This window comes from Tauraco erythrolophus, chromosome 26 (genome assembly GCF_009769465.1).
Source record: "Tauraco erythrolophus isolate bTauEry1 chromosome 26, bTauEry1.pri, whole genome shotgun sequence".
In the NCBI taxonomy this organism is placed as follows: domain Eukaryota; kingdom Metazoa; phylum Chordata; class Aves; order Musophagiformes; family Musophagidae; genus Tauraco; species Tauraco erythrolophus.
The window spans coordinates 1,239,495-1,252,695 of record NC_141490.1 but is presented as its reverse complement, the minus strand read 5'-3'; the positions used below and the strand labels follow the sequence as shown (position 1 = coordinate 1,252,695).

The 13,201-nt window shown below is 62.9% G+C and overlaps 1 protein-coding gene across 1 annotated transcript; it reads left to right on the top strand.

The window, feature by feature from the left end:
• The first annotated feature begins 6,235 nt into the window (after positions 1-6,235).
• On the top strand, positions 6,236-12,036 carry SCN4B (sodium voltage-gated channel beta subunit 4). The gene is made up of 5 exons (XM_086626875.1): positions 6,236-6,299; positions 10,291-10,454; positions 11,191-11,416; positions 11,700-11,829; positions 11,943-12,036. Exons 1-5 carry the CDS (start codon positions 6,236-6,238, stop codon positions 12,034-12,036), a joined length of 678 nt encoding a protein of 225 aa, XP_086483001.1.
• The last annotated feature ends 1,165 nt before the right edge of the window (positions 12,037-13,201 follow it).

Here is a 13,201-nt window from a genome sequence, read left to right as displayed (position 1 = left end):
GCTTGCTGGGAAGGACTGGGCCCAACTGCAGTCTCAGGGGCAGGACAGCTCTGTCACCCCCGAGCAACCTTGTGATGCTGAGGCTGCCTCCTCCAGCAGAGCACTGCACAATCCGTAACTGCCACGGCAATGCACTGCCAGCCCGCCCGGCCGCGGGCCAGCGCCCGCCCTGCTTGTGGCAGCTCCCTTGGTGCGCCCCGGGAGCCGCGCTGCCCACTCTGCAGCCCGTTACGAGCGGTGGCCCGGGCAGCTCAGAGGGGGCAAGGGCAGGCGGGAGCAAGCCGTGACTCTGGCTGGTCCCATGCTGGTGCGGTGCAGGGGATGCCCTGAGCCCCTGGGTTGGGAACTGGTGGTCCCGCCTGCCTCGGGCTCCCCGCCTGGCCTTGGGCGAGAGCTGGCCAGCGAGCTGCACCGGCTGGAGTGCACGGGGAGCTCACCATGGGGCCTCTTGCAGTTCAGACAGGGAAAATGATGGGGGAAGCGTCCCCCACCATGCCGTGCCCCGGCTTGTCTTCTCCCGTGGCAGGTGGGAGAGGGGGGCGGTGCACGGAGCCCCAGGGAATGCTGCCCATGGCCCGGTGACAGAGGTCCCATCACCCACGAGCAGCACTGCCAGGGAGAAGGGAGACCTTCGCCACACCACCCGCCGCCCAGTGCTGCCGCATCCCTGCGTGGGTGTCGTCCCGGCAGTGCCACGGGCACTGCCGTCGGGCCCCGGGGATGAAGGGATGGCCGTGCGCTCCCTGCTCTGCCCCCCTTGCTTTCTGCCCTGGCCCCACATGCCCTCTCCACTCCGCTCGACCCCGCTAGGCTCTGCGCTGCTCTCCTTCCGTCTGCAGCAGGAATGCGCCGTGTCTCACCCCGTGGCTTCCCCCTCTCCCGTGAGCCTTGCCGCCCAGGGAGGGCTGGGCTGAGGCCGCCTGCCCCCGCGCCCCCCATGCCCATGCCGGCTGCCTTTCCCCGTACAGTGCCGGCAGGAACTGCCTGCTGCTCGGAGCTGGGCTGTGAGCGGCTCCGCGCGGGACTGAGCTGGCAACTTTGCGGCCAAAGGCCTCTGACTGTTGCACGCGCCCAGTCTTGCATCTGCCTTCCATTTCCTTCGTGCGCTCTCCTCGGATCGCAACTTGCCAACGCACCTGTATGTGCACAGCTGTACACAAGAGTCTACAAATATAGACACACTGGGAGGCACTGTTATCCCTGTCACTGCCCGTTCGGGTTTGCGCCTTCTGGTGGATTTCTTCTGCCAAACACTCTGCTGAGTGTAGGATGTTTTTATTGCTCTTTGTACAGTTAAACAAACAAAAGAACAACGAAATGCAAACTTTGCACTCGCTGCTTTTGTGCTGCTGCCTGCTGGCGGGGCAGGACAGGGTCCCTCGTCCCTGCCCTGCCTGTGCGGCTGTGCAGGGGGTGAAAAGGCTCCTGGGTGCCTGGAGCTCGGTCCCGCCGTGGCAGCAGGTTTGCTCTGGGTGCCAAAGGAGCCCAGGGCAGCCTCGGGAGCTGCTGCAGAGCCAGGTGCAGGCAGGGCAGTGCTGGGGGCGGGAGAGCGGCCGGTGCTGCCCCAGTCTTCACGCACCGAGATTTCAGGGGTGTTCCACATGTGCTGCGGGGGCTCTGGCTCTGATACTGGGAGCTGAGCCCCGCTCTCTGCGGAGCCGGGGATGGCGGCTGCTCGGGGCGCAGCAGGTAAGGCTCAGCAGGCTCCAGTGGAGCCCAGGGCACGCACTGGGTGATCGACACCCGTAACCGACTTAGCAATTCAGCAACGCTGCACGGCTGTGCCAGAGCAGCGCGACACAAGTGGGGCACAGTTAACGGACACGTCCATCCAGGTACCCGCCCTGGAGGCACGAGGTGAAGGGAGCTCTGACAGCCGCCCTCCGTCGTGCCCTTCAACCAGGGCCACCGAATGCCCACACGTCCCAAATCCGCACGCAAGGAAGGTCTGGCCGGCACACCGCACCTACAGAGACCACCTCTCTCCCGGGCTGATGCTGCCTGCCCACCCTGCTGTACCCGCTCCCCCACAGCCCCACCTCGCTTAGCCCTCTGCTGCTCTGAGCAGCAGGGTGACAGTGAGCAGCACCAGCGCTCTCAGCTCTTCCAAGCGCCACCATCCTGGCCCGGGCACTGCGCCCTGCGTACCTCACCATGTGCCCGCAGGGTTAACTCTGCGGAAAACTCCCACCTCCCTGCAGGCACCTCTCTATTCCTGGAGGAAAGCCACCCAAACCACCTCCGATGCCCTCCACTGACACAGTCCCACCTGGGCTGGTGCTGAGGGTACAGCCCAGCCAGGCTGTGACTGGTACCTGGCCCATGGCAGGGAACAGCTTCACTGTTGCAGAAAGCAGCAGCTCTCTGGAGGAGGGTGCGTGGCTCTCCACCCACCCAGCTTCAGAGGGAGCCAGGCCGATGGAGGAGGGCTGAATACAGCCGTAGGCAAAGGGGACAGGGGACCCACAGGCTGGCACTTTCGGGCCGCCTCTAGGAGAGCTGCTGGCAAGAAACTCTTGAGGAAAGCAGGCACTGCAGGATCACGGAGGAGAGCCCCGTGGTACACGTCGAGGGTGAGTTTCAATCACTGTAAGGGACTGAGGGCAGTGACTGCCACCCCCCCAGTGCCGGGGCTTCATGGATCCTCCAGAACTGGGAACAGTCACTGTTACAGAGCACCTTGGACCAGGTGGGATTAGAGGCGTTGAAGAGCAAGAGACCAGGTCGGGAGATGGCAGGGGGCCTTCCCTGGGCTGGGGAGACCTCTGCTCAGCACTGTGCGGAGAGCTACGGGGGACTGCTGGGTGCCTTAGTGGGAGCCCAGAGCCGCTGTCCCTGCAGTGCTGCCTGCAGCCTGGCTGCCCTGCTCCTGGGGCCGGGAAGTAACGAGGAGGGACCTGGAAAATGGGATAGCCTGGGACAGGGAAATCTGGGGAGCCGAGGGGTGTGAGGGGCAGCACGGGAGAGCCGGAGCGTCTGGCAGAGATGGCCTCAGGCTGTGCTGGGTCAGGAAGAAACTTTCTCCCAGGACACAGGATGGATGCTTCAGTGTTTCTTGCAGGTGCCTCTGCAGCAGCTGCCTGGGGACACTGCTCCTGCTCCCCTGCATGTATCAAAGGGCCGAAGAAAGGGGTCGAGAAACCTGCTCGGCCCGGAGAGCAGCCAGCCCTGCTGGGGGGTGCTGAGGAGGCAGTGGACAGGACGGCTCTGCGCAGGGATAGGGAGGCAGGGAGAGGGGAAAGCATTGCTCCAGCAAGCTGCAGGCAAGGGAGGGCTGAGAATGACAAAGGCAGCCAAGCACTCACCTGCAGTCCATCTGCCCAGGACCTTCTGCTCAACTCCCAGCCCGGCGTGCCTGGCCCAGTCGGGACAGTCCTGCAGAGCGTCTGATCACTGTGTGTGCCTCCTGCCCACTGCCAGTTCCTGGGCTGCCAGGCCACCTTGTCTTCTAAAGGTCACAGACAGAGGACCTTGCAGTAAATATAAGGTGCTGATGGGAAGGTCTGTTCCAGTGTCGCCACCTCCTCTGTTGGCAGGAGGGCTCTGCCTGCTCCTGCTCTGGGAGCCCAGCATCCCCTGGCTCTGGGAGGTTTGGGAGGGAGCCGGGGCTGCCCTTGGCAGGATGCTCCCAGGCAGCTGGGGCCAGCGCAGAGCCTGCTGCATTGAGCTGGGAGGCTGCAGCCCAACTGCTCTGCTCAGCCCTACCCCACTCGCTCAATATCCACGTGGAGGGAAGTAGGAGCCCTCCTCAGAGAGCAGCCTGGCGTTTTAACCCTCCCAGCTCCATTAGCACCAGGTGAGAGGGAGTGAGGGGTACACAGGGGCCTGGCAGCCACTGTGACCCCCCTGGCAGGGTGCGAGCCAGCTGGCAGAACCCCGGAGCCCTTCTTCCTGTCTCCTGGGGAGGTGACTGTCCGAGCAGAGGGTTCTCATCTTCCCTGAAACCAGACACGGCAGCTTTGTGCTGGACTCAGCAAAACAAGTTTCCACTGAGCCGCAGCATCCCCAGGTCCCATGCCGGACATCTCAGCATCATGCCAAAATCCCAGAGCCAGCTGCTATGTGTGCCCTTCCCTGCCATGGCACACACCGCTCACCAAGGCTGGGCAGCGGGAGAGCAGAACCTCTCCCAGGCCCGCAGCAGTGGCAGATGTCTCACAAGATCAGTCGGCCAAGGAGACCGGCCAGAGCTGCCAAGTGTGACAGCTCCATCAGGCTCCTGTGACAGGCAGCGTCCTGCTCCGAGCCCTGGAGCCACGAGGCCAGGAGGGCACAGCAGGCCCCAGGCATGCAGTGGGAGTGGGCAGCACGGTGCCAGGCTTGTTGCCTCTCTCTGGCAGGGCACACAGAGTCCTGCTCTGCAGAGATGCTCAGCAGGGAGACAGTGGCCACAGGGGCACGTCATCACAGAATAAGATGGGTACCTGCCTGTCCAGCGCACCCGTTTTGTGCCAGTGCCCACAGGAGCCCTTTTGCACTTACTGGCCAACCCTCCCAGCTGGGCAGTGTTGCTATTCCCACCCGCCCTGCATCTGAAAGGATTTAGGGCTCTGCTGGGGGGATTCACAATGGCAGTTTGGCCAAATACATCCCCCCTTTACCAACCTTTTTGGAAGCAAACTGGGATGCACCTGGGCATCCCAGCAAGGAGTCCTCCACAGGCAATAGTCTTTCCCTGCACCAGGGTACTTCCTTGGATGTGTGCCCCCCCTCACAATTAGCAAGGCTCCAGCAGATGCAGCACTCCTCCTCCTGTCTCAGCACACTGCTTGCCTGGTTGCCAGTGCCTGTGGCTCCCCTCGCCAGGCCGTATCCATTCGCCAGGCCGTATCCGTCACCTAGCTGTGTTCATCACCTGGCTGTATCCATCACAGTCGCCCGCTGAGACACCTTCTGCTGCGTCAGCAGTACTCTCCACACTGCTCCTGCAGCACCGGCTCTCAGTGCTGCCCAGCCTGCTCTGCCTGTACTTTTCCTGTCTCTGTTGCCAGCTCTGCAGCCCTAACTCCTCAACCCACAGGCACTGCTGGCATCCATCCTCTCAGGGTCCCCCGGGATGCCCCTGTGTTCTGCAAACACTCTTGCTTTCCCTCTTCCCTCCTGCTCCACGCTCCTGGCCAGCTGGGAAGGAGAGCGAGCTGCAAAGGTTGCTGGAGTGAGGCTGAGGAGTCTCTCCGAGTGCAGTGGAGCTGACTGGCCGCGTCAGGTGGACATAGAGGCAGGGCCCTGGGCAGCACCCCTGCCAGCCAGCTGCTCTCACGCCCAAAAAGAAGCAATCCCGTTCAGGGATGCCATGCTGTGGTGCTGTACCCAGCAAGGGAGGTACAGCCTCACCTGGTCCTCAGGGTGAGCTTTGCCAGGACACGTGCCTCGTGCCAGCAAGAACTACAGCCTGGAGAAACAGTCAGCCCTGTTCCCGCACTGGGAGCAGGGCAGCACCTCCTCCCCCTTCCCGCCATGGCTGTTCTCAGCACCCGTCACCTCCGGCAAATTGCTGCTCTGCACAAGGGTCTGGTCGGCTAATGGACCTGGGCTCTATATTTGCACACCGCATCACCGGAGGCCTCCATTAGGAGGGCCCCTGCCACCGCCTTTTTGGATGTGGTCTGCCGAAGTTTGGGCCTAATGGACGTGACGGTGAGAGAAAGGTTGTGGAGATGTGAACTTTGGAGCAGCCAATTATCCTGGAACAAGCTCACAGTGAGGAAAATAAGTTTTCAAAGTGTTCCCTTTGGCGCCGGGCAGGCTCCCCCCGCAGCCTTGCCCCTCGGCCGCGGGGCTCTCGGGTGTCTGCCCGGGGGCGAGAGGTGCTGGCAGCTGCAGGGGGCCAGGGAGCCCGGCGGTGCCACCCTGCCGCGGTGCACGGAGCAGCCTTAGCGGCGCTCTGCCCCTTTCCAGAGCTGGCCCCGGGGCAGCACCAGCCCGGCGCTCCCGGGCCACCCCCGCAGGGAGCTTCCCCCCGCGCCCACCCTGCGGTCTGGCCGCGGGTGCTGGGGCCGCACCCCCCGCTAGGGCGGCACAGGGGCGACCTCCGGGGCTGGGAGCGGGGCCGGCCGGGGGGGTGAGCCGGGGGCGAGGGGACCCGGCGGGCGGGCGGGAGGATGCGTGGCGCGGAGGAGGGCGCAGCACCGCCCCGCCCGGCGCGGCCCCGCCCGGCGCCGCTCGCCCTCCGCGGGGGCGACCAGAGCGGGGCCGCTGCGGGCCAGCACGGACCGCGCCGCCCCGCTCCGCAGCCATGGCCCGGAGCTCGCCCGCTGCCCGCCGCCGCGCCGCGCCGCCCCTGCTGGCAACGCTCCTGGGTAAGGGGCGCGGGGGGCCGGGGGGCTGCGGGGACCCGCTCCTCCCCGGGCACCGCCGGAGTCCTGCTGCTCCCCGCCGGGAGCGGAGCGGGCACGGCCGGCTCTGCGGCGGGGACCCTGCCCCGGGCTGCGCCCTGCGGGCCCGCGGGCACCTCCGGCAGTCCGGTGGGGGAAGGCACCGCTGGCTGCCCTCGGCTTCCCGCCGCCCCCTCGTCTTCCCGAAGCGGGGTGACCCTCGCTAAGTCGCCCTCCCTTCGCGCTCAGCTGCTTTGCATCTGGCCCGCCTGCACCGCAAGGAATCGGACGCTGCCGCTCGGATGAATTTCCCGTCCACGGGCGCTAATGCGATTATCTCTGCTCTGCAGACGGAGAGTCCGAAGCACTGAGGATAAGTGACTTGTCCAAGGTGACTTCGCAGCCGAGTCCGGGAGCGGACTCTGAAGTCCTGGCTCCGGCCCCTGCCCCGCCTGCATCAGTCGCTAACATCGCCAGCGCTTCCTCGTGCGAGCACTGCGGCTGCATCCCGCTTTGCCCTGCTCCGCTCTGCCGCTCTGCGCGCAGGGACCGCCGCTACCTGCCCGCTCACACGAGCCGGCGACATAGCCGTCGGGAAGCCGTGCACTGCTGCAGCGCAGCCGCCAGCACGCCCGCCGACAGCTCATTCTTTTTACGGTTCGTCTTGTAAAACAACCATTTGCATGCGCTTCTCCCCGGCGCAGGGACCAGCCCCTGCTGCAGGGCCGCTGCTTGGAGCATGGTGCCCAGACCTGTGCCGGGGATGCCCGAGGTCCCCCAGCTGCAGGGTGGAGGAAGGGTTTTGTGGCTGTTCCCTCCCTGCTGCAGCCCCTGGAGCTGCTTCCAAGCCACCTGCATCAGCCCTCACGCACCAGCTACGCTTCTGCTCGTGTAGGTCATCCTTGTGTCGACTGGCACAGCGAGCCTGAAACCACGGGCTGCCTTTGCAGCACTTGCTGTTGGGAAGCTCCCTTGAGAGATGTTTTAGAGGGCATAGTTCTGGAGTTTGTTTTAAGTGAGCTGGAGACATGAAAAGACATGTAAGTACCAGGCTCCCTGCAGGATTTGGGTGCTGGTCCCTGGTTGAAAGTGCGTCCCTCAGATAGACGCAGTGCAAGCTGCTTTTGGCGTGGGGCTGGCAGCGGGCAGTAGGAGAGACTCACAGGCGCTGGAGACCAGGGCACTGGGGGGTCTGGGGTCCAGAGCTTGTCCCACAGGTCACTCAGGTGGGCCAGGACCCTTGAGGAGGAGGAGGTGGGAAAGGGAGAGCGTCTGGGTGTGTCCCTCTGTGTTTGTGCGTTTCGGGGATGCCGCGCTCTCTGGCGAGTGGCCGTGGGCTCCTGGCTGCACCAGGGAGCCACAGCTGCTTCCGTCGGTGCCTGCAGGAAGGGCCAGTCCTGGGTGTCCTGTTTCAGAGCACATCATACTCGGGCTCAGGCTGGCCTGGGAGCTCCTTCCCTCTCACCCCAGTGGAGAGGAGCCTGGCCAGCCTGCCCGGGATGGCCTGCTGCCTGTGCCAGGAGGTCACACAGATTTTTATGGGCAACAAAAGTTTGTATGGAGCAGCTTTCTCACAGATGGTGGAGGTGTTCCATGGCTTTTCAGGTGAATCCCATGTGTCCTTTCTGTTAGGGCAGTGGTTCCCAGACCGGGTTCCTGATGGGCTGCAGGAAAAGCAGGGGGTTGTCTGCAGCCCCTGGGGGGAAAGTCTTGCTCTGGACTCCGGCCTGTGTTGGAGGGCTACTGCTGCTATCACTGGGGCTGGGTCATGGGCTGCACGTCCAGCACTACCGCACATAGCTCAGTGGCTCTGGGACCCCTCGTCAGGGGGGCTTCCCCCAGGGGCTCACCCGCTGCCAGAGCAAAGAGCAAGCAGCTGAGGCTCTGGCAGCAGCAAGAGTGGCTGCTCCCCAGTCCCCCTTCCCTGTCTCTTGGGAAAGCTTGTGCCTGCAGGCATGGGAGGTAGCCTGGAGCCCCTGGAGGGGCTTGCCCTGCACCCTGAAGGTTGGGGCTCTAGGGGTGCAAAGTGCAGCAGCTTTGGGCATATGGAAAAGTAACGGTGGCAGCTGGTGCGGCAGGTTCAGTCGGTAATCTCCCAGTGCGTTTTCCGCTGTGCTTTATTTAGTGGTAACATACCACTTCTGTCTTCCTGAGACCACAGCGTGACAGAACAAGATCAGCCTCCACTTACCCCACACATTCAATTCAGATGACGTTCATGACATTATAACGGTGGCAGACGGGATTAAAAGTGTTACGAGCTGCAAGGAATCGTCTTTCCTGTAAGTAACGGTCCCCTTGCAGTACCCTGCCTGCTCAGGCATACCTGCAGAGCCAGGCATCTCTCTGCTAAGTCTTACTCCAGGTAGCAGCATGACTCCCCTGGGACACTCCCGGCCGTGGAGTCCCCTCTGTAGCACCCCCAGGGCTGATCTTTGAGCCTGACAACTGCAGGAGACCTCCATCTGGTGGGAACCGCTCCCTGACGTTAGCTACAGCCTCTCGAGCGAAATGGAAAGTGCTTCTTTGTAAAGTTAAATAACTCCTTCGCTGCAGTGCTTGCAATGCAGCACTGCAGCAGGGCCCGAAGCCCAGGATGCAGGGCTCTCGGGCTTGGCTTGGGCTGCGACGTGCCTGGGGAGTTGTTAGCACGGGCATGTGTGAGAGAATAAATCAGCATCTGAAGCGGCTGCAGAGAGACGTGAACGTGAAGCTGAGGGCAGTGTATCCAAGTTCAGGTGTCAGCGGAGCTGGGACCAGCTTGTAGCTATGGGAAGAACTGTGCCTCCTTGTTTTGGTTGTCAGAGTGCCCAGGGAAAGCTTTGTAGGGATGTTGGGTCCCTTTGGTGGCTGAGGTCTGGGAAGGAGGAGGACAATGCTTTGCTGGGCTGTATTGTGTCTTGGTGGTACCGCATCATACAGGTGGGACAGGGACACTGTGTGATGGGGATGGGGCGTGGGGCTGCTCACCTGGCCTGGTGCAAAGCACTCCTGTGCTGCCAGAAAGGTTCATGTGGACACCGCTGGCCCAGCCCGGTGCACAGGAACACTGCACCAGTCCCCTGCGTGGGACCCTGGGAGCTTTCAGGCATGCCCTTGGCTCCATGCCTTCGGCTCCATACCCTCGACTCTTGCAGCCGGGCTCATACCTTCTCCTCCACGTGTTCCTCACTGCTAACAGGGAGGAGAGGAGTGAGAGCTGCGTTCTGCAGTTTGAAGGTCATCTCTCAGCTACGGCGGGAGGCGAAGCTTTTGGCGAGGCAGGCATGAGGGGCTGCCGCTCCGGAGGTCCGCACAGGCGCTGCACGGAGCCCGCTGCGCTGGCTCGCGGAGTGAGAGAGCCCTTGGCTGGGGCCGGGACCGGGCAGAGCGGCAGGCGTCCAGGACAGCGATGCTAATTAGCGCTCGACCTCCCCGCTTGAAGAACAGAGAGCTCTGCTTTGCTTTGGGCTTTTTTCCTCCCCTTTAAGGTTCAGCCAAAGGCCTTGTGGATAACGTGCAAATCAGGGCTTTCATTTGCATACTTTATTTGCGGGGATATTATGGTTCCCTTTGAACCCACACTGTCTCTGTGCATGCCAACCAGCCCCTGCCCTTCCTTCAGGAGCACGTCCCCTATCTCTACCTGTCCCGGGCTCTGGGAGGGGAACTGGGCTCATGGCCCCTGTGCTGAGGAGCAGAATGCTGGATGGAGGATGAGGAGGAGGATGCTGTCGGTCCCTGGGTCCCACTGCCCCCCGTGTGCTCCCTGGGAGGGGACCCCACTGTGGCTGGTGCTCCAGCCGGAGGCTGGGCTGCAGCAGGGGAGAAGTGGTCCCTCTTACGCACCCTTTTCCTCCCTGCACCGTCTGCCCCGAGGGTGCACGTCGCAGCAGAGGCGGGCAGCAGGCTGGGCTGCATCGCAGCCCCGGGAAGGACTGGGCTGAGCTGCGCACCAGCACCGTGTCCTCACTCTCTCCTCCCCTTTCCCTGCCAGGTTTGCATGTCTTCGCCATCGCCTTCGCCTTGGAGGTGTCGGTGGGGAAGACCAACACTGTGATGGCTCTGAATAACTCCGATGTCCTGCTGCCCTGCACCTTCACCACCTGCATAGGCTTTCAGGACCTGGTCTTCACATGGTATTTCAACTCGACAGAGATGGTGGGTCCCGGCTCTCTGCGCTTTGCTCTGTTTTCCTGGTGGGTCCTTTTGTACTTTCACAGTGCAGGCCAGCACTGTAATTCTCAAGGAGTTCCCTGCTCCTCTCGCAGGACGCCTGTCCTTCCAAGCGGCTCCAGCTCTGGGAGGACGGGGCTGAGCAAATGGGGTGACTCAAATACCCTGGACCATTGGTGCTTTTGGTACAAAGCTGTTCCGGATTTTCTGCTGCCCACAGCCTCGTTTCTTTTCATAAATTGCTCATAAATTTGCTGTTCAGGTGCAAGGTTGCACTTTGGGCTAAATATAGTTAATTTTCTCCTCCTGTGCTTGCTCTGAAATACTAAAGGTATAGATTTGCTTCCTGCTGGGAATATTCTGCCCTTCAGTGCCATAGTGGGAGGGCTGGTTTAGAGCAGGTCTGTCCTCGCAGGCTGGCCAGCCCTGGATGGCTCTAGAGCAAAGGGACTGTCTCTGCCCTGGAGTTCTCCCATCTTTCGCGTGGTGTGTCACGTCGCTGTGAGGTGGGTCAGACTGACAGTTGCTCCCCTGGCAGGCTGTGCGTCAGGTCCCCCTCTGCGGCAGTTCCTGCTTTAATGGGTGTGCCGGGATGCTTGGCCGTGCGCATCTGTGCGTGCAGAGATGGGGCAGGGCACCGGCAGGAGGACTTGAGCCTTTCCCTCTCTGCAGGTTGTCGGGAGCCCAGCTGAACCCACATCCTGCATCTGTGCCTCCACAGATTTACCACGGCATGATAAAGAACAAAGCCTCGGAGCCCTCCCTTGTGGGACGCAACCCACGGGTCGAGTTCGTCGGCTCGACGACCGGGAAGGACAACAACATCTCCATCCTCCTGAAGAACGTGGAGTTCAGCGATGCTGGGAAATACACCTGCCACGTCCGGAACCCCAAGGAGAAGAAGGCGCAGCACAATGCCACCATCATCCTCACGGTGGTCCAGAAGAGTAAGTGCCGGCCACGGGTCTCATGCCCTGCGAGTGGCACTGGGGCAACGGGGGCGCGAACCTGGGCAGACGCCACCTTGGCTCATGGTTGTGGCACTGCACGGGTCATCCTGGCTTCTTGGAGGTAGTTGGCATCCCTGAATGGCAAGGCTTGGCCTCATGCCTCGCTGTGCTGCAGGCCGGCAGCTGGTGCAGGGGGTCGCTGCCTCTTGGGGGGGGGCGCCGTGCAGCCAGGAGCTCCCCACTCTCCTCCCGAGGCCCCTCAGCACCTTCTCTCCTGCAGTGGTGGAGACAGACAACACTGTGACGCTCATCATCGTGGGCGTTGTGGGGGGGCTCATCGGCCTCCTCATCCTCTTCATGCTCATCAAGAGGGTTGTCCTGTTCATCATCAAGAAGACGCAGGATGGGAAGTGAGTGTGGGTGCCGTCCTGGCACCCTTTGGTGGGCGTTGCCGTGGGGCAGGGGGTCAGGGTCGTGGCAAGAGGGGCTGGGGGCTGTCAGCTGGCTGTGTGCTCTCCCCCAGGAAGGAATGTCTCGTGAGCTCGTCAGGGAACGACAACACCGAGAACGGCTTGGCCGGCTCCAAGGCGGAACAAAAAGCACCGCCGAAGGCATGAAGCAGCAGCACCCCGAGCCGCGGCCCGCCCAGCAGCAGGGAGGGTGGGCAGGGGGACAAGCCTTTCCCTTTTCTTTTCTTTCCAAACTGCTGACGCTTGAGACATGTTTCTATTACACACGTGCCTGCAACCTGCACTGCTTCTCGGAAAGGACTTCGGCTGCCCTGGGGACTGGGAGCTTCTTGCGGACTTGGACCGGGCTGCCGGGACAGAGGGAGCCTCCCGCTCCGCGCTGAGCGAAGGCAAGAGGGTGCCGGGTGGGCAGGGAAGGGGCCGGCTGCTGCCGAGTACCCTGGTCAGAGTGGGCAGTGGGCAGCCGGGGGTGCCGGCGTGCTGCGTGGTGGAGGCTGCGAGGAGCTGGGGGTGTCTTGTCTGACTCAACGGCGGTGCTACTGCCGAGCTCGTGTGGGGGCTTCTGGGGCAGAGCAAGGGTGCACGGAGCACGCCGTGGGGACGGAGGCTCCTGCCTTCGCTGTGTTTCCCATGGGCACGGCACGGGAGGGAGAGAGGGAGGAAGCAGGGCTGTCGCAACAGGGCTTGGCTTCAGCTCTCCTGTGCAGCGCACTGGAGCCCAAATGGGCAGAGGCGCGTCGCTGTCAGGGCTGCAGCCGCTCCCTGCAGGGCCTAGGTGCTGTGGATCCTCCCGTGGCAGGGCTGGGGGCTGGCGGGGTGGGCGCCGGGCCGGCTGTGTCCCATGCTGCTGGCCCACGGCGAGAGCGTGTGGGGCGAAGCTCTGCATTTCTCACTGGCTTTGCCCTCGCCCAGGGCTGTCCCCCGGGCGCGGTGGGGGCTTCTCCCCCACCAGCCTTCTCGGGAGGTGCTCCCTGGGTTCGTGCCGCTGCTGCTCTTACTCTTCCTCCCCTCTTTTTAACGCTCGGCACGCAGAGCAGTGATGCTTTCGATGCTGGCTCACCAAGGCTTAACTCGTTATACGGATGTTTTTTGTATTAGACTCCAGTGGGAAGACAGCCGATTGCGTTTCCCTTTCACCCGAGGACAACTGTGGCAGTCCATCCGTGATGCAGGGAGGGAGCACGGTCAAGCCCTGGTGAGGGGAGCCAGGCTAGGGCTGTGCCAGCCCGCTCCCAGGCCTGCCACCAGCCTGCTGGGTGACCTTGGGCAAGTCGCTCTGCTTCTCCATGCCTCAGTTTCCCTATCTGTAAAA

What these genes read in the sequence shown, in the direction of transcription:
- SCN4B (XM_086626875.1), top strand. Translation starts at nt 6,236, where the DNA reads ATGGCCCGGAGCTCGCCCGCTGCCCGCCGCCGCGCCGCGCCGCCCCTG. An exon ending in CCTGCTGGCAACGCTCCTGG is followed by an intron (nt 6,300 to 10,290) that starts GTAAGGGGCGCG and finishes TTTCCCTGCCAG; the next exon opens with GTTTGCATGTCTTCGCCATC. An exon ending in AAGAAGACGCAGGATGGGAA is followed by an intron (nt 11,830 to 11,942) that starts GTGAGTGTGGGT and finishes GCTCTCCCCCAG; the next exon opens with GAAGGAATGTCTCGTGAGCT.